Consider the following 26,835-nt stretch of genomic DNA (forward strand, 5'->3'; position numbering starts at 1 on the left):
CAGCGGGGTCTGTGGACAGGGCAGTGATCCACTTAAGAAGTAACGGGGCAAGCAAAGAAGGAAAAAAAAAAAATCGGTTCTATGGATCAATAGGAGCAGGAAAGAAAAGTACGGGGATCCACTGTCGGCGAGCGAGCAGAGCAGAAAGTGATCGTAAAGACAGAGCAGTGACGAGAACTCGGGGATGCCCGCGGCCGTGGTGGTCGGGTCTCCCCGAGAGGGTGGGCGTGAGGACGTGGCCGGAGGGGCTCTCCAGGCGCCCGGGAAGCGGCGGCGAGGCTCCCGCAGCGCATCTGCTCCCGGACCCCGCATCCCCTCCACCTCCCACCCCCGCGGGACCGGAGCAACCTCCGTGCTCCCCGCAGCGGAGAAAGGAGCTTGGGCTCTGCGGGGATTTACGGGGCGGTGAGCTACGTCCGCCTCCACCCTCCCGCCGCCGCTCACCGTCTGTTGGGGGGACGCCTAACGCGTGAGGCTGGGGTGTGTGAATGAGAAAGGAGGGATGCTGAGGGCTCCTGGAGACCTCCGACCCGTCAAGCTCAGGCCGGTGCAAGCTCCCAGCTCTGGCAGGTGCCTCGGAACCCGCGTACACGCCCCTCTGTGATCCCACGGAAGCCAGAAAATTACCCGGGCAACCGCACGGGCGGAGCCCCGGATGTGGTTGCTAAGGCCGCAGCGAGAGGGGCGGGGCCAGGCTCCCCGAGACTGGCGGGGGGGGAGGGGGGCGGCGGTGGCCTCGGGGGAGGTGCCGTGGCACCATAGAGACGTGGCTGGGTCGGGCGAGATTGAGGGAGAGAGAGGCCGTCTGAGCCGAGGACAGCGCTACTTCCGGTTTCCTCACTTCCGGCTCCGCTGCTCTCCCTGTGGGTGTCGTAGGCAGCGTTGGGAGGTCTGTGTCCTCGGCGGTTGGTCAGTGAGAGGCTGTGACAGCTGCATTAGCTCCCCGCCCCCGAGGAGCCGAGGTGCGTGGGGGGAGGGGACGAAGGAAAAGGCCCCAGTGGCGTTTCCGCTCACTTCTCCCCAAGATTGAGAAGATTCCAGAGAGCAGCGGCAGGAAGAATCCTCGACGTGAGAGCCGCCAGGTGGTTCCCGGCCGACAGGTGAGGGCGGGGCCGGGCCACCTGGAGGCGGGGGAAGGCCATCCTGAGTGGTTGGCTGTGGCCGATACGTTGCCTTTAGGGGTCCGGACCTTCCCAGGGCACTCCTGTCCCTAGTCTTTGCCATATCTGCCAAGGATTCGGCCTTTGGTTTCTGCCCCTTCGTGCCTGAGTGTGTCCCCCAAAGCAGCCGGGTGTAGGAGGAGGGCTGGCCCTGCCAGGGTGGCACCCTCTTGGCATTGCATGCATCGGGTGGGAGAGGGGGCTGCAGGAGCCCGGTCTTTCTCGATGAAGTCTCCAGGTTTGGTGTCCAGCCGTAACCTCTCTCACCTCCCTGCACCCCCCGCTTCCTCTCTCCCGCCGCGAGGGGAAGGGGGGGAGCGGGAGTCCCCCCGAGAGGTCCTTGGGCCTGTGGTGCAGGGGGAGGAGCCTTGCTTCTGTGGGAAGGTCCAAGAAATGCTGGAGTTGGGAAGGAAGTTGTGCTGTCGTCCTCTCCGTTCCTCTGTGCCAAGTGACTACTGTTTACGTGTCTAGGAAGAGGAGAGAGATTTCTTATCTAAAGCCCAGTTTGTAGATGCTTTTTCCTTTTATTTTATTATTACTTCCTTTGTTTTGTCCTTATCTCTCTCTTGGGGCCCTTTGATCTCCAAACATGTAGTTTACACTTCTTGCAAATCGGTTAGCCAACCCCCTATTAGGATTTCTGTGCCCCTCCCTTAGTTTTATCCTAAACTATATACTTTCTCTATCTCGGTTCTTATTTGAGAAGGAGAAGTGGAAGGTTTGCAAGGCTTTTCATAAGCTTGTGCTTTCACCTGCAAGGATGTGTTCACGTTTACCATTTAACTTCATGGCATGGAAATGTGCACCAGCATTGCTTACTTTTAACATCAGTCCTGTGTGAAGGCTGCAGGGATTGGCCATTTCTTTGCCGCCGTCTCAGAGTGATTATAACACACTATATGTTAGTACTGTTTTAATTACACCTTTCCCCCATATGTCCTGCTTGTTTTCCTTGTTTGACATGACCAACACCCTGTTACAACTACCACTTCTGACATTCATTATCTGAGAAAATAGAAAGTATTTCTAATTTTATTTTCTGGATTAAAAATCTCTGCCTCACTTTCATTCTTTTCAAATTATTTTTAATCCTGGGTTATGTCATAGGATCCCTCATTTATGAAGTCTGTGACTCAACCCCAACTCTGAAATCATGTGCAAAGTTTTGAGTGCATTTTGGGTGGTGGAGGGTGAAGAGTCGGTGTTCTTTTTATCAAATTTTCAAAGGAGGTATAAAACCTCCAGATAGTGTGTGTGTCTATGTATGTGTGTGTAAAATATATGTATGCATGTATGTATATATATGTGTATACATGTGTATGTATATATGTATATGAAATGTATATATATGTGATATATAACTTCCAGATACATAATCAGTGTCTTGTTGAAGTTAATTAAAACTTTTTTTTTATATATTTTATTGATTTTTTACAGAGAGGAAGGGAGAGAGATAGAGAGCTAGAAACATCGATGAGAGAGAAACATCGATCAGCTGCCTCCTGCACATCTCCTACTGGGAATGTGCCCGCAACCCAGGTACATGCCCTTGACCGGAATCGAACCTGGGACCTTTCAGTCCGCAGGCCGACGCTCTATCCACTGAGCCAAACCGGTTTCGGCAATTAAAACTTTTTTTGTGGAACTTTTATTTTTCTATTGTAGATAGCTTGTTTGGGAAGAGTAGAATGCAGAGATTCTAGCTTTATACTGAAATCTCTCTACTTCAAAACGTCAATGTTTCTAAATTCTTTCCTACACCTAGAGAAGGAAGTAAGACTGCTTACTTTAGTTCCTGATTTGTGGTTTTGAGGTTTCTTTTTAGGGATAGCTATTTGTAGTAATGCTGTGGAGATCTGTGGATTTATAAATTAATGTGTTTATTAGTTTTTAAATACATATTAAATACCACCAACCTACTACAGTTCAGTGTAAAAAAATTAAATTCTGATTGTAGTTGCTTTCATTTTCTTGTTTTTCACTTGAGGCATCTACTTTGGTCTTTGGCTTTGCTAGGAAGGGCAAATAAGATGTTTCAGTAGTGTGGTCTGTAACTTTCAGTATGCTGCTGCTTATCTTAACATCCCCTTTCCCACCATTTAATATTAGGTATATTAATGTTCTCTTTTGTGAACATTATTATTGTAAGTTTGGAGTGCATATTTGAACTTACTGATTTAGTTGTGAAGTGTTTGTTGATCAAGGATTGAAGCTCTAAATGTTTGCACTTGTTTCATGGAATGTTAGAACTTGAAGAGACCTATACTACTCATCATAGTCCAACTCATCATAGTCCATATAGAGTAACCAGTTTCTTCTCACAAAATAAAATAATTTTTCCTCTGTCTAACATCCTCACTGGGGGAGGACTAGAAAGCATAAATTTATAAAGAGTAAATTGTGCTAAGTTAGTTTTCTTCTAATGTAATGACGAAGTCAGGAAGATAGATTTTATCTAACACCAAAACAATAATCAACACTTATTTACTTAGTATGTGCCAGGCATTATGCTAAGTGCTTTATATGATTATCTCATCTAATCCTTACAGCATCCTTAAAAAGTAGCTAAAATTCCCATTTTATAGATGAAGAAACTAAATGATTACTAATGAAACTAAATGATTAACTGACGCTGAAGTAATCGGATTTACACAGGTGGAGCCAGGATTGAACCTAGGTTGTCTAACTCTAGTTTGAGAGCTCTTAGCTACTGCTCTAGACTGCTTGTACCGTATTTTCTTTACATCTTTTTTGGCCTAAGTTGGAGGTGTCTCACCTGATTTTGTATCAGATGCTAATAAGATATTTTCCTTTATTAATTTACAGTGGATAAATACTTCGTTGAATGTCATACCAAAAAGTAGGACAAAAAAATTAATTTGGAGTGTTATTTTGGTAGACTTTTCCCATAGGGGTGGATATAAGTCTCTGTGTATTATGACATATGAGGAGTTGAAAAATGTGAAAATAAAGATTTTTAAGTAATAAATAAATTCAGCATTGTGAGAGTCTGGAGGTATAAATATATTCCAGAATGATAAATTGGGATAGAGTTGGAATAAATTCAGGATAAGGAGTAAATTCAACAGAGAATTTAAGATAATATGGCTATAGATGAAAAACTAACAATATATGTACAGACTGCAAAGAGTAGCTCCATATAATATGGAAGATGATAACTTAGGGATAGTCTAAAAATCAGATATGCACCAGCATTAGTTCCAGGGTGTATAAAAAATACTATGAAATAAAAGAATCTAAAACTAATCTTACCTTTGGTCTCTACTATCTTTAGGCAGTCTCAGAAGCCACTGAATAGCTCTCACAGATCCTCAGCTATTCTCTATAAGGCAAAAATATATATTTTCTTTCCTTTATTCCTTTTTTCTTTCTTCATCTATCTAATTACGTTATTCCTCTCTCCTCCATTACTCCTAGACCTTTGTCTTAGCATGATTACAGGCAGGTGTTGCTGGAAATTGCTCAAATCTTTTCTGGAAATATGGCAATATCTTTACCATATTCTCACCAAAGAATTTTTATTTTGTTTCATTTTTGTATGACTATGATAGCAATTGACTAGCAGCCTTTTGATGTTCAAGCTGATGCTCTTTTATCTTTTGGGAAACTGTGACACACTGTCTTTGGAGCAGGATCATAAGAACAGCAGAGTTTAGTGGTGAATCCTAAATCATCCAGGGGCGGGAGTAAGTTGGCCAACTCATTTCTGTTAACATGAGATCGTGTTTTAGAGCAAGTTTTCCAAACTTTTCTGCATCATGGCACACATGGAAAATTATTGTATTTGTGTGGCAGACTATAGCCAGGCCTCCCTGATTTCATGAAGGCTGTGGGGCTGGGGAGTGTGGGTCAATATTTCAGCACATATGTAATCCATTCTTGGCACACTGGTTGCAAGGAGAACTTTGCCCTAGAGAAGAAGAATATGTTACTCTTTGTTTAATATCTTCTTTTTATTTAGCATATAATGATTTACAAAGCACTTTCACATATATTCTAATTTTACTTTTATTCCAGTTATGTCAAGTATTACCATGTTAGAAATGAAGAAATTGAGATTTTAGATCGAGAGCTTTATATGAGTTCACACACCTAATAAGGGATGGGTCAGGAATTAAAATCCCTGGTGGAAAGAGTCCTTGGGCAGTGGCATGTGACCTACAGGGTGGCCAGGACCCTATCTGTTTTGTCTCAGAGTGCTACCTTCAGCAACTAGGGCAGCTCTAGGCACATAAAAGTCCATAATAGTTGTCATTTATTGAGTGCTACTCTGGCTAGGCATTAGGCTTTAAATGCTATCTGTGTATTAGGAATTCTTATTTTCTATTAACAAATGGAGAGACAGGTATAGAACCAGCGGGGGAATAATTAGTTCAAGGTCACCCAAGTAGTAAAAGAAGAACCACAAGACTCATAATTAAAGTTGCTTGACTCCAAAGCTTGTACTCTTTTCACTGTAGTGACTAAATGATTTCAGGACATTGCAGGGTAGAGATTGGCTTCTAATTAAAGTGTGTGACATTGGTAACAAGAGAGTGATGGTGAAAGGAAGATAGGCAAGGGGACTGTTAAATGTTTCTTTTCAGCAGTTTTGAGGGAGTGTTCTCGAGATGATGCTGTCTAACAGGATTTTCAAGGTGTTTGAGGATGGGCGTAGGATAGAAGAGAAAGGTGCAAAATTCAGAGTAACTTGGATCAGTGGTGCTACAGGTACTACTAACTAAAGGGTTAAAAATGTAGAACCTCTTTATATGTCGCTAATGTTAATTCTAGATTATTTCTTAAAGGTAGGTTTACAGATTAGTTTTATTGTCCTCTTTCTGCATTTCCTAATTTTTCTATATGACATATTAACTATACAAGTAATATATATTTTTGAAATACAAATTCAAATAATATAATAAGCAGATGGAATGAAAATTTCTATTTCTCTAATCCCTCTAGCCCCCACATCCACTCCTAGTTAATTCACAGGTAGTAGTTGGGGATTAGATGAAATACAGAAGGAAGCACTAAACCCATGCTAATATCATGTGGCTATTTAAATTAGTTAAAATAGGATTTAAAAAACTGAGTTCTTTACACCAGCTAAATTTTCATGTGCTCAGTAGCCACTTGTGGCTAGTGGCTACTTTGGACAGTGCAGATATAGATCATTTCCAATAACACTGGCCAGTCCAGATAAAACTTTAAAATACTATACAATTAGTGACATAATTGCTATACTATTGAACCAAGATTTTAAAATTCTCTGTGTCTAGCAGTTTTTGTTTTAGCTGATAAAATATTGCCACATTCTCTCTCAGCTTTTTGTTTTAACTAAATACAGATGGTCAGAGTCCAATGTTTTTCTGGGATATTTGGGGATTATAATTAGCTGCTTTTTAAGCATAGAGATGTCAGCTTTTCTAAGAACATGAGTGCTTTCTACCCCCTTTGAGTTCTAGACCTGTATATCTTGCTTTCTAGTTGACACCTTCTTGGATATATTAAAGGTATCTCAAATACAGTAGGTCTAAAACTAAACTGATTTCCCTCTTACTCCCACATCCAAAAAACCCCCCTAAATGTTGGTCCTCTTTCTTTGTTCTTCATTTTAGTGAATAGACTCCATTATCTTTCCAATTGTAAAATCCAGAAAACTCCGAGTGATCCTTAACAACTCTCTCTCTCCCTGATATATCTAGTCAGGTTTTATTAATCTTACTTTTTATATCTCTTGAATCTGTCTACTTTCCATTTCTACTGCTATCACTTTAGTTTGTTACTATTATCTTGCCTGAAAGCCTCCATTCTTGTCTACCTACTTAGGCTTTGGTCCCTTTCTAATCCATTCTCCATCCTGAAAGCACAGTGACTTACTTTGAAGCACACATTTGATTGTCACTCTCCACTCCTGTTTTTATGGCTTCCCATTGCTTCTAGGGTAAAAATGAAACTCCTTAACAATGCTTAGTCCTCTAGCCTTATCTTTTACCATGTTCTGCTTAACTCTCCACTTCAACCAAGCTGTCTTTGTTTTAGTCCTTGTACTTGTCTTGCTTCTTACATTACAAGGCCTTTCCTTGCACATGCTTTTCTCCCTGTCTGGACCACTCTCTCTTTACTTTACCTTCACTTGTTTACCTTCATGCCTCAACTGACGGTTTGCTTCCTTAGGGAATGCTCCAACCTTCCAGATTAGATATTACCATCATACATTAACCACAGTTGCAATTTACATTTATTTGTGTGATTATATGATTGTCTTTCTCTTCCACTGCCTCCAAATTCCATGGAGACAGGTACCACATCTTTTTCCCCCCTTTTTAAAGATTTTTTAAATTGATTTCTAGAGAGGAAGGGAGAGGGAGAGAGAGAGAAACATCAATATGAGAACAAAGCATAGATTGGCTGCCTCTTGCATGCCTCCTCCCCACCAGGGATTGATCCCACAACCTGGGCATGTGCCCTGACCAGAAATTGAACTGGCAACCTTTTGGTGCACTGGACAGCACCCAACCAACTGAACCATACCCACCTGGGCGGGACCACATCTTATTTTCCTTTTAGGCTTATAATTGAATCCCTAAGACCTAGCTCAGTGCTGATGACTAAATATTGATTGAATTGCCAAGTTGATGTTACTAAAGATTTCAGTTCATGGATTTTTATAATTAATAATAGGATTTTGAATATTAATATTTATTGATGTAGTAGTTAATATAGTTGTAGTTAAACTGCCAGTTATACTGTTTTTTCAAGTGTATGAAAGCAAATTAGTATTTTAATATAAACTTATTAATTATTGAAAATAATTATAAAATATAGCATAGTATTCTTAGATTATTTTATAATAAAATCATATTTTAGAATAGTTTTAGATTTACAAAAAATAATTTTGTAATAACAGAGATAGTATAGAGATTTCTATATACCCCATGCCCAGTTCACCCTGTTATTAACATATTATGTTGGTATAGTACATTTGTCACAATTCATGAACCAATATTTATACATTATTATTAACTAATGTGTTCAGATTGCCTCAGTTTTCTCCTAATGTTCCTATTCCAAGATCCCATCCAGGATACTATATTACATTTAGTTGTCATGTGTCCTCTTGGTTTTGAGATGCCGTCTTTCTCAGATGCCTTCTTTTTTATGACAAGTTGATAGTTTTAAGGATTATTGGACAGGTATGATGTACCAGCCGTGGGCAAACTACGGCCCGTGGGCCGAATCCGGCCCGTTTGAAATGAATAAAACTAAAAAAAAAAAAAAACGTACCCTTTTATGTAATGATGTTTACTTTGAATTTATATTAGTTCACACAAACTCTCCATCCATGCTTTTGTTCCGGCCCTCCGGTCCAGTTTAAGAACCCATTGTGGCCCTCGCGTCAAAAAGTTTGCCCACCCCTGATGTAGACTGTCCCTCATATGGGATTTGCCTGATGCTTTTCTCATGATTAGACTGGGCAATGTGTTTTTGGGAGGAAGACAACAGAGGTCAAGTGCCATTCTCATATCAAGAGTAAATACTGTTAATATGCCTTAGCACTGTTGCTGTTAACCTTGATCAACTGGTTTGAGATATTGTTTATCAGGTTTGTCCATTGTAAAGTTACTTTTTCCTCCTCCTCCTTTTTTATAAGAAAGTCACTATGGGAAATGCACATTTAGGAATGGGGAGTTATGTTCCATCTCCTTAACAGTGGAGTAGTACATAAACTTTTATGAATTCTTCTGCAGGGGAGATTTGCCTCTTTCCCCTCACTTGTTAAATTACTAGAGGCCTGGTGCATGTATTTGTGCACTGGTGGGTGGGGGACGTGGCATGCAGGGATTGGCCCTCTGTGGGAGTGCCGCTCATCCCGGTCAGCAGCTCATCCTGGTCAGCCAAGCAGCGCTCCCACCGTGGGAGTGCACTGACCACCAGGGGGAAGCTCCTGCGTTGAGCATCTGCCCCCTGGTGATCAGTGCACATCATAGTGACTGGTTGACCGGATGTTCTGGTCGTTCCGCTGTTTGGTCGCTGGGCTTTTATATATATATATATATATATATATATATATATATATATATATATATATATAGCTTGGATATTTAAGTTATACTTTGAGTTATAATCCAGTAGTACTTTACTTATTTTCTTGCTTAAACTGTTCCAGTTTTGGCCATTGTGAGCTCTTTCAGTTGGTTCCAATATTCCTTTGACATATCCCCATCATTGTGAGTTTTTTGTTGTTGTTTGATGTGTGTGTTTTTAAGCACCTTTTTACTTTCTGGCACTACAAGATGCTCCAGGCTTATCTTGTATATTTCCTACTTCAGTCCTAGAATCAGCCATTTCTCCAAGGAGCATTGCTGGTTCCCTTTATTGAAGACTGTAATTAGAAACCAAGATCTGGGCACTGTATGTGCTTATTATTATTGGGGTTACTTCTAGGAAATATAAACTAATGCATGTATATACATATCTATGAATATTTCTGTATGTATCTATATTAAGCTATATTCTTAGATTATTTACTCTGAGCTTTTTTCCATTGGAAAAAAAATTAGCTATGAATATTGCGGGGGTTTTTTTTAGAAGGTTTTGGAATTTAGTAACAGAATTGAAGCAGCTCTCCAATTCTCTTGGTTCTTGGTTGACTTCACTTCTAATGTTTTGCAATTTAGCTAGCCATCTATGAAGAATGAGGCCACAGCACACTGAATAATTTAGAGTTCATTTGCAGTTAGTTTTCTTTCAAGGAGTAATTTAGTTTTGAGAGGCTTATCATTTTACTTCTCATTAGTTTCTCTGTAACACAGTCTGAGTGGGAAAATAAAAAAGACTTCTCCAAACAGTTAATTTAGTTACTCGGTTAAAAGTTGGTAATGATGGTGTGGACGGGAATAGTTGAATATCTGTTAGGTTGATTTTTAAATTGTTCCCCATTACTACATGTAATTGAGAATTATCTCAATTTTTTCTCCTACAGTGAGAAATCTAGTTTTCTGTATCTACATTCTATTTACTTGTTTGTTCAGTTCTATTATCACCTAACATAATTTCAAAATCATTAATCCATACCCCTGTGCAAAACTTTTAGTAATTAGATTAACAGTATATATGTACAGTTATGAATACAGAATATATTAATAGATCTTTTAAATTCTGTTTCATGTCTAAAATGATTTTATCAAAGTATTTTAAATCATTGAGGTATAAAAAAAACAAAAAGAAAAAAAACCAAAATCATTGAGGTATATATTCTTATATTTGCATACTTTTTCTAAATTTTTGGTTGTGTTTGTTCACTTGTTATAATCAATAGATGCTCATATGATTGTAGATAGTTTTGCAAAACAAATTACTAGTATGACTGAAGTAAATTAGTTATGTTGTGAAATATTTGTAAGGATATTGGGGAAGTGATACAGCTTTTAACTAAATTATTTAATGTGTGCTTAACACATTTTACTTTTAGGCATGTCTGACAGCAGCAATGATACTACTACTCTTGGTACAATCAAACCAGCCCCCGAAGAAGTCAAGCCTGACTCTGAGGTGATTGGGTGACATTTACACTGTTATTTAAAGTCAGCCTATCTCAATAAAAGTTTTAGACTCTCCAAGCTGACTTAGTTGGTCTAAACATGTGCCATTGTAAATAAATGTTTTACACATAGACACAGGAAAGGAATGGGAGGGGAGGGAGAGATTTCCTCATAAGGGGAAGTAAGTTACCATTTGCTTTTCACATAAAAATTAACATAAAAGTTCAGGTCAAACTATAGTTTCTAAATATGAAATGAGGTTTCTATTGAAATAATAGTAGTTATAGGTTTCACATTTGAGTTCATCTACTCTCATATGCTCTCTTTAGTTAGGTATGCATTAGAATTCAAGTGTAGAGGTTTGTATGTTTTTTAAATACTGAGTTCTGGATTTCAGACTCACTGAATCAGAATCTACAGTGACAAACATGGGGCCATGTGTATTTTTTTTTCTTTTGGAAGTTTTAAAGATGCTTCTAATATATACCACCTAAGAACCACAGTTCTAGTTCATCAGAATAGTAAGTATATTAAGAAGTTAATCTTATATTTAAATCAAGTCACTAGGTATTTTTTGTATACCTAATACTAATAATACCTCTCATATTAAATTTTACAGAGTAGCATTTTCATATTGTCCCACTTTGGCCCTTACGACAGTTTGGTGTAATTCACTTAGATAAGTAGAACAATTATTATTTTCCCCATTTATTTGTTGAACATCTTTAATTTTTAGAGAGGTAGTGACTAACTTTTAGAAATTGGCACGGTTAGAACACAACATGTGGTCTTCTGACTCTAGTTGCAGTGTTTCTGAACCAATTTGCCATCTTTATATGTAGCACAATGCTGGGCACAGTATTTCTTCAATCAAAACAAGACACTGTGCATCTGTGTGACAAGCTTTAATATAGGATTTAGAACTAGGTAATTTATTTTTAGTCCAAAAGTCAAATTTGAGTTCTGGTTGGCAAATTATATATTATCTTTGGAGGATTCAGGATTCTTTGTAATTCAAAATAGCTTGGCTTTTACCTATGTCCAAGCAGTGTTGTAGTTATATTTAGTTCTGAGAAACTAGGGAATTATGTATACTATATTTATCTTAACTCATGGATTTGATTTTTTATGATCAGATCTCTGCACCTGTACTATTGAGTGATGATCAAAGGAAGTTTGATGAACTACAGAAAGATTAGCTGCCCAGCCAATGATGGGACTCGTAATGATAAAAGAAAGCATTCTGCAGGCGGGGAGGGGTGTTTACAGTTGTGAGGACACAAAACACAGTTTATTCTTGTATTATTATTTATTAATTATTGTATTATTTTCCATATGAACAACTATAACCTATTTTTGCCTCATCCTGTATTTTGGTTTACCACTGTGAGTTTTGTCTTTGTGAATGTCACTTGGATATATGCTAAACTAGAAGTTTCCTGCTCAATAGAGAGTTAAACTTGGATGATGATGATCTGAAGGAAACTATTGCCAAGTAATTGATTGTTGAAATTTATTTATAAATTAACAATAAAATCCATGTTAGGCATTCCCAGTGTGTTTAGCCATACCCAAATGTGCAGCATCCACTGGGAATATTTTAAAAAGACCAGGCGTGTGAGTGTAATATGAATTTATGCCCCAATTTAAAAGCATTATATGAGTTTACTGTTAACTGAAGTAGGATTTAGGAATATTTTGTGACTTTAAAATTTCCCACTATTAGTATTCTATTAACTTAAATCTGCTTTTTTCAAAATCCATAATGAAAACATTTTGGGGGTCATATTTGCTTATAAGAATTCTTATTTTAATATATTATAGCTTTGTATATGTTTTGTCAATTCTCTTAATTTTAAATGTTCTATACATCAGAATTTTTAGTAATTCAGATTAATTCTAGCAGAGCTTTGCACATCACTGGTGGTCAATTTGATGAATGAATGAATTCTCACTCTACTCGTGTAAGTGATCTAGATGTTTTTTAGGAATAGACTATGATGACCTGGGTGATAGTTTTCATTTCCTTAAAAGTAAAACAAAACAACAACAATTAAAAACTCCAGCATTTTGAACTGAGTGAAAACATGATCAATTCTGAATAAAAAGAGACTTAAAGTGAATTGCCTTGCTCATGGTCACTTAGCTCATTAATTGCAGAACCCAGGGTAATTTCCTAACTCTTCATCAAATGCTGTTTCTGTTAAAATATCTATCTCATCAGTTACCATAAAAATGCTTTCTTCTTCTACATGTTGTGTTTCTGTTTGTTGTTTGTCTGTTTTGTTTTTTATGAAATCAGTGTGTGTGGTTTTTTTTCTTTTTTAATTAAAAAAGAGAGAAAAATACGAGCTTGGCTTGCTTTGTATTCCAGTCCAATCTTGATTAGAGCAGATAAAGGTAGATTTTGTTCTTTGTATTTTCAATATTCAAACTTTATACCTTGAAATGTGTTTAAACTGCTGCTTCTGTAGCCTAATAGGCACCACTCACTGAGAACCTTTTAGGTGCCAGCCTGGGTTTTATAAATATCTTATTTAATGCTACAGTAACCCTGTTTGCAGTTGAGGTTTTCTACTTCATTTTATAGATTAGGCAATAGAGACCTGGAAGTGTTAACATAGCTAATGTGGAAAAGAGCTGTGACTTGAACCCAAGAAAGTAGAAAAGATAAGTGAATATAAGAAACTAATTAGGACAAAATTATTTGAAGGTAGAAGTCAGGAAGTTTGGAAAACAAGCACATAAGTTGTATTTTTAGCAAAAAGGGAGGCAAGCAAATTAATTATGTCAGGAACTTATTAGCATATCCTAAGATTATTGACTGAATTGTTCTTGTCTGTCTGCCCTGCAATATAGTTACATTAATACATATACCAATTTCTAATATTTAAGAAAATATACAAATATTGCATCCTTCTTTTACATAATTCAGTTCTAAAAAGTAAATTGGGTACAGATCCTGCACTCAAGCTGTGTGTTGATTAATATAGGAAATTTTTAAATAAATAAAATGTAGAATAATCATACAGATGAAGAATTGTAGCAGTTCAGAGGAGTATCAGCCAGGAATATCACTGAAGGTGGCATTTAAACTGAGTCTTACTGTGTGGGTAGAATTTGAGCATGTGAGCAATGATGCTCACTGCTTGAACAAAGACATAGAGAAAGGAAGTTGAGACATGTATAAGAAAGTGTAAGCCCTACTGGTGTGGCTCAGTGGTTGAGCGTCAACCCATGATGGTTTGATTCCTGGTCAGGGCAATGCCCAGGTTGTGGGCTTGATCCCCAGTAGGGGGCATGCAGGAGGCAGCAGATCATGATTCTCATCATTGATGTTTCTATCTCCCTCCCCCCATTCCTCTCTCTGAAATCAATAAAAACATATTAAAATTTACTCCGTTGAATTAAAAGAAAGTGTGAGTAGTTAAGTTTGATTTAATAGGCTATCTGAAGAAGTATAATTTATAGATAGTTCAGGTCATGAAAGGATTTTGAGTGTCAGGAGGAGTTGGCTTTTATGTTGTAAACATTGGGGAGGGACATAGACAAGTTTAAACATATACATAAATACATAAATTATTTTATAACTAGAGGCCCAATGCATGAAATTCGTGTAAGAGTACTGGCTTCCCTCTGGCACCCAGGACCCAGGCTTCCCTCCGGCTGCCGGCAGGCACCCAGGACCCAGGCTTCCCTTGCAGCCCCGGCTCCGTCCGGAAGGTCATCCAGAAGGATGTCCGGTCTAGTTAGCATATTACGCTTTTATTATTATAGATGTAAAGTAGTCCTTACTACTATAAAGCAAGATAAGGACTAAAGAGTATTGAAGGCTGCTGATTTACATCAGTTAGTTGGGTTTCCCTTCTTAGATGACATTCGAGAAGAAACCTGAATGACAGGGAGCATCATGTGAAAATCTGGGTGGGATTAAGAACCTTTAAAAAAGAGGAAACAGCAAGGGCAAAAATAAGATTGGTGTGTTTGAGGAACAGTAATGAAGGGTTCTAGGGCTGGAACTAAATGTCAGTGAGGACAGAGTAGGAGGAAATGTGGGTCAAGTGGTAGCTAGGATCTAAGATCGGCTTAACATGGAAATGAGAATGACAGGTAGAAGATGACAACGTTGGGAGAAGATTTGAAATGCAGTATTCAGGTAGCTTGTAGTTGAAAATATAAGACAAATTAGGTGATGACGCTCTATATTACAAAGCCACGGTTCTCAAAACTGCCTGGTACTGGCACAAGAACAGACATATAGACCAATGGAAACAGAACAGAGGGCCCAGAAATAAACCCAAGCCATTATGCTCAATTAATATTTGACAAAGGAGGCAATAGCATAGAATGGAGTCAAGACAATCTCTTCAATAAATTGTGTTGGGAAAATTGGTCAGACACATGCAAAAAACTGAAACTAGATCACCATCTTACACCATATACAAAAACAAACTCAAAATGGTTAAAGGATTTAAGTGTAAGACGGGAAACCATAAAAATCTTAGAAGACTCCATAGGCAGCAAAATATCAGACATATGTTGTAGCAATATCTTTACTGATACAGCTCCTAGGGCAATGGAAACTAAGGAGAAAATAAACAAATGGGATTACATCAAAATAAAAAGCTTCTGCACAGCAAAAGAAACCATCAACAAAACAACAAGAAAGCCCACTGCATGGGAGAACATATTTGCCAATGCTATTTCAGATAAGGATTTAATCCAAAATTTATAGGGAACTCATACAACTTAACAAAAGGAAGATAAACAATCCAAACAAAAAATGGGCAAAGGCCTAAGTAGACACTTTTTGAAAGAGGACATACAGATGGCCTAGAGCAGTGGTTCTCAACCTTCTGGCCCTTTAAATACAGTTCCTCATGTTGTGACCCAACCATAAAATTATTTTCATTGCTACTTCATAACTGTAATGTTGCTACTGTTATGAATCGTAATGTAAATATCTGATATGCAGGATGGTCTTAGGCGACCCCTGTGAAAGGGTCATTCGACCGCCAAAGGGGTCCCGACCCACAGGTTGAGAACCGCTGGCCTAGAGACATATGAAAACATGCTCAAAGTCACTAATCATCCGAGAGATGCAAATCAAAACAATGAGGTACCATCTCACACCTGTCAGAAAGGCGATCATTAAAAAATCAAACGACAAGTGTTGGCGAGGATGTGGTGAAAAAGGAACCCTCGTGCACTGCTGGTGGGAATGCAGACTGGTGCAGCCACTGTGGAAAACAGTATGGAGTTTCCTCAAAAAGTTAAAAATGGAACTCCCATTTGACCCAGTAATCCCACTTCTAGGACTGTATCCCAAGAAACCAGAAACACCAATCAGAAAGGATATATGCACCCCTATGTTCATAGCAGCACAATTTACCATAGCTAAGATTTGCAAACAGCCTAAGTACCCATCAGCAGATGAGTCAATTAATAAACTGTGGTACACCTACACAGTGGAATACTATGCTGCTATAAAAAAGAAGGAACTTTTACCATTTGCAACAGCATGGATGGAACTGGAGAGCATTATGCTAAGCGAAATAAGCTAGTCAGAGAAAGATAAATACCACATGATCTCATATGTGGGATACAATGATCAATATAATCTGATGAACAAAAATGGATCCAGAGACAAAGTGGCACTGAGCAGACCATCCAACCTTGGGGAGAAGGCATGAAGGGGGGTGGTTAGAGATCAACCAAAGAACTTGTATACATGCATATTAGCATGACCAATGGGCACAGACACTGGGGCAGTGGGGGCTTGCTCTTGGGGATGGGAGTGGCGGGGGGCATTAATGGGGGGATAAAGGAGACAAGTAATACTTTGGGCATTAATGGGGGGATAAAGGAGACAAGTAATACTTTAAACAATAAAAAAATTAGGTGTTGACGCTAATAGATTAAAATATTTGGTAAGAAAAATTTACAACATAAAATAAAAGTTAAATAGTAAATGGATTCCCATGTACTCATCATCCAGGCTTAATAATTATTTGGATTTTACATTTGCTTTATCCATTCCTTTATAATAATACAGTAGGTTTGAGGGTCATCTTCTTTTTAAAACCATAAAATTGCCAAGATAGATAGAAAAAAGAAAATAATTAATAAGGCTACAAACAATAACATTTGTGACCATACTTCAACTCTTTCTTAATATTGGTCCATTTTAGAAAAGTGTAGTTAGGGTACCTACCCATACTGACAAAGTTAGGAAGAGTAGCTGTATTGGTAAATGCTAGTGTTGATGGGACTACTCCATTACTTGTCCTGTTGGTCCTGAGCTGAAATTAATGTACTATAATATAACATCTTTGCATAGCATATTCAATTTTCCAAACAATTTCACATTTGATTTTTATAAGAGCTGTATGATATATAGGTGAGGTTAATAATCATCCTATATAATAAAAGCCTAATATACTAAGTGTCCAGTCGTCCATTCAACCAGGCAAAGCATAATATGCTAATGATATGCTAAGGCCACTCATCCACTCACTATGATGTGCACTGACCACCAGGGGGCAGACAGCCGACTGGTAGGTTAGCTTGCTGCTGGGGTCCGGCTGATCGGGACTGAGCGAGACGGGCTGGACATGCCCTGGAGCTCTCCCACAGGCCCTCCTCAGCTGGCCAACCTCCTGTGTCTCTCCCTGGTCCTGATCGTGTACCGGTGGGGTCCCTCGGCCTGGCCTGCTCCCTCTCGCAATCCAGGAACCCTCGGGGGATGTCGGAGAGCTGGTTTCCGCCCGACGGTGGAATGACCAGTTGCTATGACATGCACTGACCACCGGGGACAGACGCTCAACGCAGGAGCTGCCCCCTGGTGGTCAGTATGCCGCTCAGCCAGAAGCCGGGCTCATGGCTGGCGAGCTTAGCGACAGTGGTGGGAGCCTCTCCCACCTCTGTGGCAGCGCTAAGGATGTCTGTCCTGCGGGCCTAAGGGAGCGGGCCTAAGCCGTCAGTTGGACATCCCCCGAGGGCTCCCGGTCTGTGAGAGGGCGCAGGCCAGGCTGAGGGATCCCTCTGGTATTTTATAAATGAGGACATTGACTTAGGGAAGTAAAGTGACTTATAGAAAGGGGCAGAACTGGACCTTAAATTCTTGTCTCCTGTTACCTTGCTTAGTTCTCAGGGTCCATGCAGTAGATTTGTTCACCTAATACTTTTGAACCATATTGAATTAACACTTTGTAATAAATACATTAACCATTTTTTAAAGAAGGCCATATTTTACCAATACAGAAGGCAATTTCAAAGACTGTTTGAATTATGAGTTCCATAGAATTGCCTTTTCTTTTTGTAGGCAAAGAAAAATCTCAATAATTTTGTCTGACACAGAAGGCATTTGTGCTTTTTGGTATTGGAACAAACAATATATGGCCTCTGTTAACATGCATAATCAGTCCACTAAGCACTGCGACTTTCATTGTCTGAACTGTAACAATTAGAGTTGAGTATTTGGGGCCTATTTTCTTCTTTCACGCTGTTTGCTTTCTGCACTGTTTTTGTTTTGTTTTTTTCTAGAATTGACTGAAATTAAGAATTTAGTCCTTTAGATTAGAAGAAAATATAACCATTATTTGATAGCAGAACAAAATACCAGTTGAATATATGCAGCCAGTGAACTGAGCACTGGAAACACTTTTTAATGAAGTTTCAAATAACTTTTTTTAAATGGTAGATTTAAGAAACAATTGGAAAATACCACTTTATTTTTGCTGGCTCAGTAGTAAATTAAAGAACAATGTTAAATGTGTGTTTTAGAAGATACAAAGCCCTGTACAATTCCAGATGTCTAATTAAGACTAAGACATATTTCTTTCCATCCTTTCTAGAAAGTTTCTACCTTGTTTCTGAGCATTTTCTAAATTGGGATTTACCATTAATATTTTCAAATGCCATATCTTGCATTATTAAGATAGATATTTTTAGTATTTGGGTCAAAATTGTTAATGTTACGTTTTATTTTCCATGGAGTGTTCACCAACAAATGCTGACTGTCAAATGTAAAGCCTTTTAAAATATGTCAGGTGTATTTTCAGGATTTGAAAAACAAGTAGTGCCAGAAAAAAATTACTTGAGCTTTTTTCTTTTAGCCTCGGTCTTGGGCAGCTACAGAAAAGGCTGTAGCCTAGGCGTTGAATTGACAGGGAGAGAAGAGTCACTGTGCGTTCTGAGGGTGAAGATGAAGTTAATAGACATTTGGTTGCCTAATTGACCAGTATAGAGAGTGTTAGGGAAGGGTATGGTATGAGAAGCAGCTGGAGAAGTAGGTAGGGGTCAGATTGTAAGCAGTTTATAAGCCATGTGAAAGCTATTACGGTATGGAGAATGTTGCACGATTATCAGTATTTTGAGCTTTTATGTAATAAGACACAGGCTCTGCCTTTCCCTAGCCTCATCTTGTAGGGACTTTCCCCAACACTGGACGAGGGCTGTGACTGAGCAGCCATAAAAATAAGGTAGATGTAATACTTGGCTAAAGCCTGACTTGGCAAACCAAAATGAGGCAGTTCTCTTTTGCTGTTTTAAAAGATCTAGGATGGGAGACACTGGATCTGAGGAACAGAGGGATTTTGTTAATGCTCTGCTGTTTTTTAGATAATCTCTTAGAGACAAGTACTTGTGATTTTCAGACTTGGATCAAACAGGGAAGAGGTCTGTAAGTGACACTTGGGACTGCAGTAATTTTCATAGTGAGAGGGTATTGGTCTCATTTATTTTTGTCATGGAGATACATTTTGGGAAATGACAAACTTTGTTTGCTACTGAATTATAGAGCTGCAGGCTAGTCCCTCCTTGTATCTTATCAGGGTCATATGCCTCCCTCCATCAGACTGGTGTGGTCTCTGTGGGTGGATTTGGGGCTTGCAGAAAAAATAGATCCTCTATCTTTAAAGATTATAGAATAGAATTTTACCCTTAAAAAACATCAACAGATTGCTCTAGCCGGTTTGGCTCACTGAATAGAGCATCGGCCTGGGGACTGAAAGGTCCCAGGTTCGATTCCGGTCAGGGGCATGTACCTTGGTTGCAGGCACATCCCCAGTAGGGGGTGTGCAGGAGGCAGCTGGTCGATGCTTCTCTCTCATCAATGTTTCTAACTCTCTATCCCTCTCCCTTCCTCTCTGTAAAAAATCAATAAAATATATTTTAAAAAATCAACAGATTGTTGAGGTAAAATTTACATATGATACACTCTGATGAGTTTTGACAAATGCATAAACTTGGGAAACCATAATCACAATCAAGATACAGAAGTTTTCATTATCCTAAAGTTTCCTGTACTCTTTACAGTTAATCCTCCCCTACCTAACCCCTTTCCCTAGGCAATAGCTGATCTGTCATGATAGATTAGTTTTATATGTTCTAGAGTTCTATATAAGTAGAATGTTATAGTATGTATTACTTTGTGTCTGACTTTTTTTAGCTCAGCATAATGTTTTGAGATTAAGCAACAGTTATTGCATATATCAGTAATTCATTACTTTTTACAGCTGAGGAATATCCCATTATATGTATATTACACAATTTGTTTATCCGTTAACCTATTGGTGGACATATTTTATTTTATTTTTATTTTTGGGCTCTTAAGAGTAAAGCTGCTATGAATACATATATACAAGTGTAATCAGGACATTTGTTTTAATTTCTCTGGTGAATGCTTAGGTGTAGAATGGCTGAGTCATATTTACTTTTATAAGAAACTGCTAAGCAGTTCTCTAAAGTGAAGTACTTTTTAATATTCTCTCCAGCAGTGTATGCAAGTTCCCAATTACTCTTTACCAACATTTGGTATTGTCAGCCTTTTTAAACTTTAGCTATTGTAGTGGGTATATATACAGGGTGTCCCCAAAATATGTATACACACTTTAGCAGCTGATAGCTCAATTGATGTTTCTTTCTTTTTAGATTTGACCCATTGGAATTAATAGTTATTCAAAGTGTGTATACATTGTTTTGGAGACACCCTGCAGTTGTACCTTATTGTGGTTTTAAATTGCATTTCCTTGATGATTAGTGATGTGAATATCTTTTCATGTATTTACTTGCCATTCATTTTTGTGCGTGCGTTTGTGTGTGTGTGTGTGTGTGTGTGTGTGTGTGTGTGTGTGTGTGAAGTGCTTGTTAAATTTTTGGCCATAAAAATGTTTTCTTATTATTTACACTAGGGGCCCAGTGCACAAAATCGTGCACCTTGAAAGGAACTGTGGGCTGCGAGGCTGTGGTGGGCACAGGGGCGGGTCTTGGCCCCTCCTGCCGCGGCCCCTGGTCCCCTCTCTCACCACAGCCCCACTCCCACCACTCCCACCTGCTGACAGCACTGGCCCTGCTCGCACCTGCTGATGGCGCGGAGCGATTGGGGCTGGGCACTGGCAGTGGGTGTAAGCAGGGCTGGCGCCAGCAGCAGGTGCAAGTGCTGGGCAGGAGCAAAGAATTTTCAGTAACCACCAGAGGCTTGCCCCAATGACAGCGACCGACCTGCACCCTGCCTTGGTCTGGCGCCCCCCGCTCACTTGCTCCACCATCCCGCTGCGGCCGACTCTCACCATGTTCTGCACTGTGCCTGCTGCCTACACCTGCCATGTTCTGTGCACGCCTCCTGGTGGTCAACGCATGTCATAGCGACCGGTTGTTCAGTTGTTCTGCCGTTCGGTCTATTTGCATATTAGGGTTTTATATAGAGAGATATTTGGAACACCAGCCATTTGTCAGATACATTCATATTTTACATCTATTTTCTCCCAGTTTGTGGTTTGCCTTTTTATTTTTTTTCTCTTTTTTTTGTTAATCCCTGCAGGATACCTTTTCCATTGATTTTCAGACAGAGGGGAAGGTAGGTGGAGACAGTGAGAGAGACACATCGCTAACTTTTATTCTATCTTAGAATTTTTATAACTCTGCTTACATTGCCCATCTGTTCATGTATGCTGTCTCTTTTATCCATTACAGCCCTTACCATATTAATCATAATTATTTTAAATTTCTGGTCTGATAATTTCAACATCCTTGCCATGTCTGGCTGTGATGCTTGCTTTGTGTCTTCAAATTCTGTCTGTTTGTTTTATTTTATTTTTTTGCCTTTGGAGGACCTGGTAATTTTTCTTGATAGCCAGACATGATACATTGAGTAAAAGGAACTGCTATTAATAGGCCTTTAACAATGTATTGATAACGTGTAGGAGGAGGAACGCATTCTCTAGACCTATGCTTAGGTCTCAGTCTTTAGCAAACCTGTGCCTCTGGACTGGGAACTTCACAATTGTTTCTCATTTTTTTCTACCCCCTCTTAGGTGTGTCAAGATGGTCAGTGTGGGCTGGATTTAGGTATTTTCCTTCTTCAGATCAGTTAGGCACTGATTGTATCCAAGAAGGTTAGGTTCTGATTTCTCCTGGGGTAGGCCTTGTTAAGAACAGAGTGCTCTGGCCCTGACCGGTTTGGCTTAGTGGATAGAGCATCAGCCTGCGGACTAAAAGGTCCCAGGTTTGATTCCGGTCAAGGGCATGTACCTTGGCTGTGGGCACATCCCCAGTGGGGGGTGTGCGGGAGGCAGCTGATTGATGTTTCTCTCTCATCGATGTTTCTAACTCTCTATCCCTCTCCCTTCCTCTCTGTGAAAAATCAATAAAATATATTAAAAAAAAAAAAAAGAACACAGTGCTCTGGTGTATTTCAAAAAAACAGTTCCATTTCTCTTCCCCTCACTGGAAGGATGAGGGGGTTTTTCTCCAGTATTTACTATGCTAACCTGGTCCAGCTCCTGGAGGTAAAACTCACAATGTTGTGGGCCCTTCCTTATTCTCTCTAGAGTTTGTAACGCTTAGAATCGTCCATACCTGAACCTCCAGCAATTCATCAGGTTTCCCTACCCGAGCTAGTTGCTGAGGTCTTTTACACTGGCGAGTCTTCACTCTGGTAAGCCATGACTCCCTGTATTTGCCCGTCTCTCCAATTTTGAGGCAGCAGTTTGCCCCTGTGTCCTCCCCTCGCTTATGAATCCAAGAAGAGTTGTTGACTTTTCAGTCTGTTCAGCTTCTTACTTGTTGTTAAGATGAAGTGGCAACTTCTAAGCTCCTTACATTCAGAAATGGAAACTAGAAGTCCACCCTCAAAGTCAAGACTTAGTGTTTCTCCACCCCAAGATAACCATGCTTCTGCCTACAGTCATCATAACTCATTAGTTTATTTTTGAATCAAATCATATAGTATGTACTCATTGAGTCTGGCTTCATTTGCTCAACATTATGTCTGTGAGATATATATGAATAAGCCTTTTTATATTTATTAGAAGTAGAGAGTATAGCACAAAACTATTTGCATTAACACTTGCTTTTAATAGAATAACAGCTTATAAAAATCCCCTTAATTAATGTTCTTGGCAGTAGGTTCAGGCCTATAGATTAAACACACACACACACACACACACACACACACACACACACACTTATTTTAGTTGTTTGATTTAATTTTGGTAATTCTATGCATGCGATATCAGGAGTAGCAGCTAGATTCAGGTCTGAGCATTAGAACACATATTGTTAGATATTGATTCTGTTGCTGACATATATCTCTATTAAGGCCTTTCTTCTAGTGGGCACCATTGTTAAATGTGTGTGAAGAGAGAGAGGCACCTGTTCTCTGTGAAAAGGGTAACTGTTAGCCTATTTACTTTGAAGGTTTTTTTATTTTTAAAATAAGAGAAAATATATTATTTTTAAGATTCTTCACAGATATGAAATTTTCATTTTAGCTTGTAGCCAAATGTTTCCTTAAATCACATATGATTGGAGCAAGAAAAATTTTTACCAACCATAATTGATGTTCTGTTATTGATTAACCATATTTAGTTTCTGAAAGAAATTTGTATTTTCTGTGGTTACAAAATTAAGGGATGTATTTTTAAACATTATTTGACTTTTAGGGCAGTAAAGTCAGAGTATAAAAATTTATTCTTCTAGTATAGAAGTTTCAAAAATTTTGTTATATCAGGGAAACTCTTTACACAAAAGCTGGCATAGAAACCCATTTTATACAATCGGAAAAGTATAGCTGCTTTAGTTTAATTAAAAATCAAGCTTGTCTTTCTCTGTAATATTTTTTCCAGTTATAAGTGATAGTCTATCATAACACTATTTATAAGGCAAGGATATTGCCCATGGTACTTGTAACAAGTAACTTGTGGGGAGTTTTTGTTGTTGTTGTTGTTTTAAATATATTTTTATTGATTTCAGAGAGGAATAGAGAGGGAAAGAGAAACATCAGTGATGAGAGAGAATCATTGATCAGCTGCCTCCTGCATGCCCGGGCATGTGCCTTTGATTGGAATCGAACACAGGACCCTTTAGTCTGCAGGCCAATGCTCTATCCACTGAGCCAAACCAGCTAGGGCTAGTAACTTGTGTTTTTAATATAAAAATTTAAGTTGAGTTCAGTTTTAAAAGCCAGATGCATTTTTATCATATTAATATCATGTTTACTATGTAAGTATTAGGTAAATTATAAATTAATTTTTTTAATGCTGGCTTTTAAGTGCCTTAAACATGAATATAGTCTTTTGAATTTTGCCTTTTATAATTTGGTGTTATTTATGACTTTTTTTTTTTGCCTCCTTTTTGTAGGAGTCTACCATGGCTCAAGAGTCTCCCAGAAATTCAGCAGCAGAAATTGCGGTGACTAGTAATGGAGAAGTTGATGACTCTCATGAACATGGCTTTAATAAGGTAAAAACACTTTTTTTTTCTTATATAAGGAATCATGATAAGCCCTTAAATGTTGAGACAAAAGTAATAGTGTTTAACATAGGAATATTTTCTTAGATTGACCAAAATGCCAGGAATCTAATTTATCATGTAGGGATGACTAGGTATGTCATAATAGTGATTTGTCAAGATTAAGCCTCAGGCCAGTAAGCATTTAGGCTTTGATGTTATCAATAATTCTATTGATAACAGCATAAGAGTATGTCTGACACTTTTGGCATATCCTATATCGGGTGGGCAACCTTTTTGTGAGTACGTGCCAAAACCAGCAAAATCTCTGACTCAAAATTCTTCTGCGTGCCAACCCTAATTTTTTGAGAACATGTTACGCCTACTTGATATCTCTTAAGATGTACATATGTGAAGAACCTTGAAGAAGTAATAAAATTCATTCACGCAACAAACACAGTATATGATGATGAAAAATACATTTATTTTTTAATGTATACATGTACACTGATAGTCCGACAGAAAACTTTATGGCTCCGTATGATATTATCAGTGGGACTTTTGCTGCTGCATCACTGATGACAGAGATTTTACATCAGGTTTATGTTTCGTGACCTTCAGAGATATGCATGAGCTATTACTTTCATCCGTCAGGCTACTCCTATTAGGAGACTTAACAAAATTCATCACTGAGAACAAAGATTCACAAGCATATGTGGATGAAACCAAAACACTGGTAAGATCTAGGAAGGCAGGGAGAGTTAAGGCAGAGGCATAGAAATTGCTCTTCCCCTCTCTCGTCAATCCATGTCTATGGTCTTTAAGATAACTTGTTATGTAAAATTATTTATTTATCTAAGATGCACCTACACTGAATTTGTCTGAAAAATAAAAAAGTCAATATTAAGAAAAAAAATTGTAGCTCTCGCCAGGTGTCCTCGTGGGAGTGACATCGTCTTTAAACCCTGCGTGGCAATCCCTGACGCACCACCGTGATGCCCAGGGAAGACAGGGCGACCTGGAAGTCCAACTACTTCCTTGAGATCATCCAACTTCTGGATGATTATCCAAAATGCCTCATTGTGAGAGCAGACAATGCGGGCTCCAAGCAGATGCAGCAGATCCGCATGTCCCTCCGCAGGAAGGCTGTGGTGCTGACGGGCAAGAACACCATGAGGCGAGAGGCCATCCGAGGAACCTGGAAAACAACCCGGCTCTGGAGAAACTGCTGCCTCATATCCGGAGGAATGTGGGCTTTGTGTTCACCAAGGAGGACCTCACTGAGATCCGGGACATGCTGCTGGCCAATAAGGTGCCAGCTGCTGCCCATGCTGGTGCCATTGCCCCGTGTGAAGTCACTGTGCCAGCTCAGAACACTGGTCTGGGGCCAGAGAAGACCTCCTTCTTCCAGGCTCTAGGCATCACCACTAAAATCTCCAGGGGCACCACTGAAATCCTGAGTGATGTCCAACTGATTAAGACTGGAGACAAAGTGGGAGCCAGCGAAGCCACACTGCTGAACATGCTGAACATCTCCCCCTTCTCCTTTGGGCTGATCATCCAGCAGGTGTTTGACAATGGCAGCATCTACAACCCGGAAGTGCTTGACATCACAGAGGAAACTCTGCATTCCCACTTCCTGGAGGGTGTCTGCAATGTTGCCAGCGTATGCCTTCACATTGGTTACCCAACTGTTGCATCAGTATCCCATTCTATTATCAATGGGTACAAGCGAGTTCTGGCTTTGTCTGTGGAGACTGATTACACCTTCCCACTTGCTGAAAAGGTCAAGGCCTTCTTGGCTGATCCATCTGCTTTTGTGGCTGCTGCCCCTGTGGCCGCTGCCACCACTGCTGCTCCTGCTGCTGCTGCAGCCCCAGCCAAGGTTGAAGCAAAGGACGAGTCGGAGGAGTCAGATGAGGATATGGGATTTGGTCTCTTTGATTAATTACCAAAAAGCAACCAGCTCACCCAACTCTATTTGAGAAACAAGGAAATAAAGCTTACTTCTCTTAAAAAAAGAAAAAAGAAAAAATTGTAAATGAAAGATTATAAGAGAGGGTTTCGTGTGCCAGCAAAAGTTACTGGCGTGCCATGTTTGGCACGCGTGCCAGGGGTTGCCCACCCCTGTCCTATATAATAATACCCTAATATGCAAATCGACTGAACTGTGGAATGACCAGTTGCTATGACACACACTGACTACCAGGGGGCAGACACTCAATGCAGGAGCTGCCCCCGACTAGGAGGTGACTGGCGGTGGCAGCGTCCTGGATTGGGAGAGAATGCAGGCCGGTCTGAGGACCTGCCCCCTGGGGCACAAATTTCATGCACTGGGCCTCTAGTAACTTTATAAAACTACTTAATTTTGTTTGCTATAAGAAAAAATATTAACT

At 39.4% G+C, this 26,835-nt stretch overlaps 1 protein-coding gene and 1 pseudogene across 4 annotated transcripts in view; both read left to right on the top strand.

Moving 5' to 3' along the window:
- Nucleotides 1-854: 854 nt before the first annotated feature.
- ARFIP1 (ADP ribosylation factor interacting protein 1) overlaps nucleotides 855-26,835 on the top strand; it is an 83,032-nt gene continuing 57,051 nt past the window's right edge. For 2 of the 4 annotated variants that reach the window (XM_006081786.3, XM_006081789.3), the window contains exons 1-3: nucleotides 855-1,100; nucleotides 10,639-10,718; nucleotides 24,350-24,451. In XM_006081786.3, the coding sequence (XP_006081848.1) occupies nucleotides 10,641-10,718; nucleotides 24,350-24,451 (180 nt within the window). In that variant the 5' untranslated portion in view covers nucleotides 855-1,100; nucleotides 10,639-10,640. The remainder of the gene's footprint in view (nucleotides 1,101-10,638; nucleotides 10,719-24,349; nucleotides 24,452-26,835) is intronic. The other 2 variants (XM_006081787.3, XM_023755170.1) reach the window with 2 other exon arrangements.
- LOC102419650 lies at nucleotides 25,358-26,474 on the top strand (annotated as a pseudogene).

Source organism: Myotis lucifugus, unplaced genomic scaffold, assembly GCF_000147115.1.
Source record: "Myotis lucifugus unplaced genomic scaffold, Myoluc2.0 scaffold_1, whole genome shotgun sequence".
Taxonomy (NCBI): Eukaryota; Metazoa; Chordata; class Mammalia; order Chiroptera; family Vespertilionidae; genus Myotis; species Myotis lucifugus.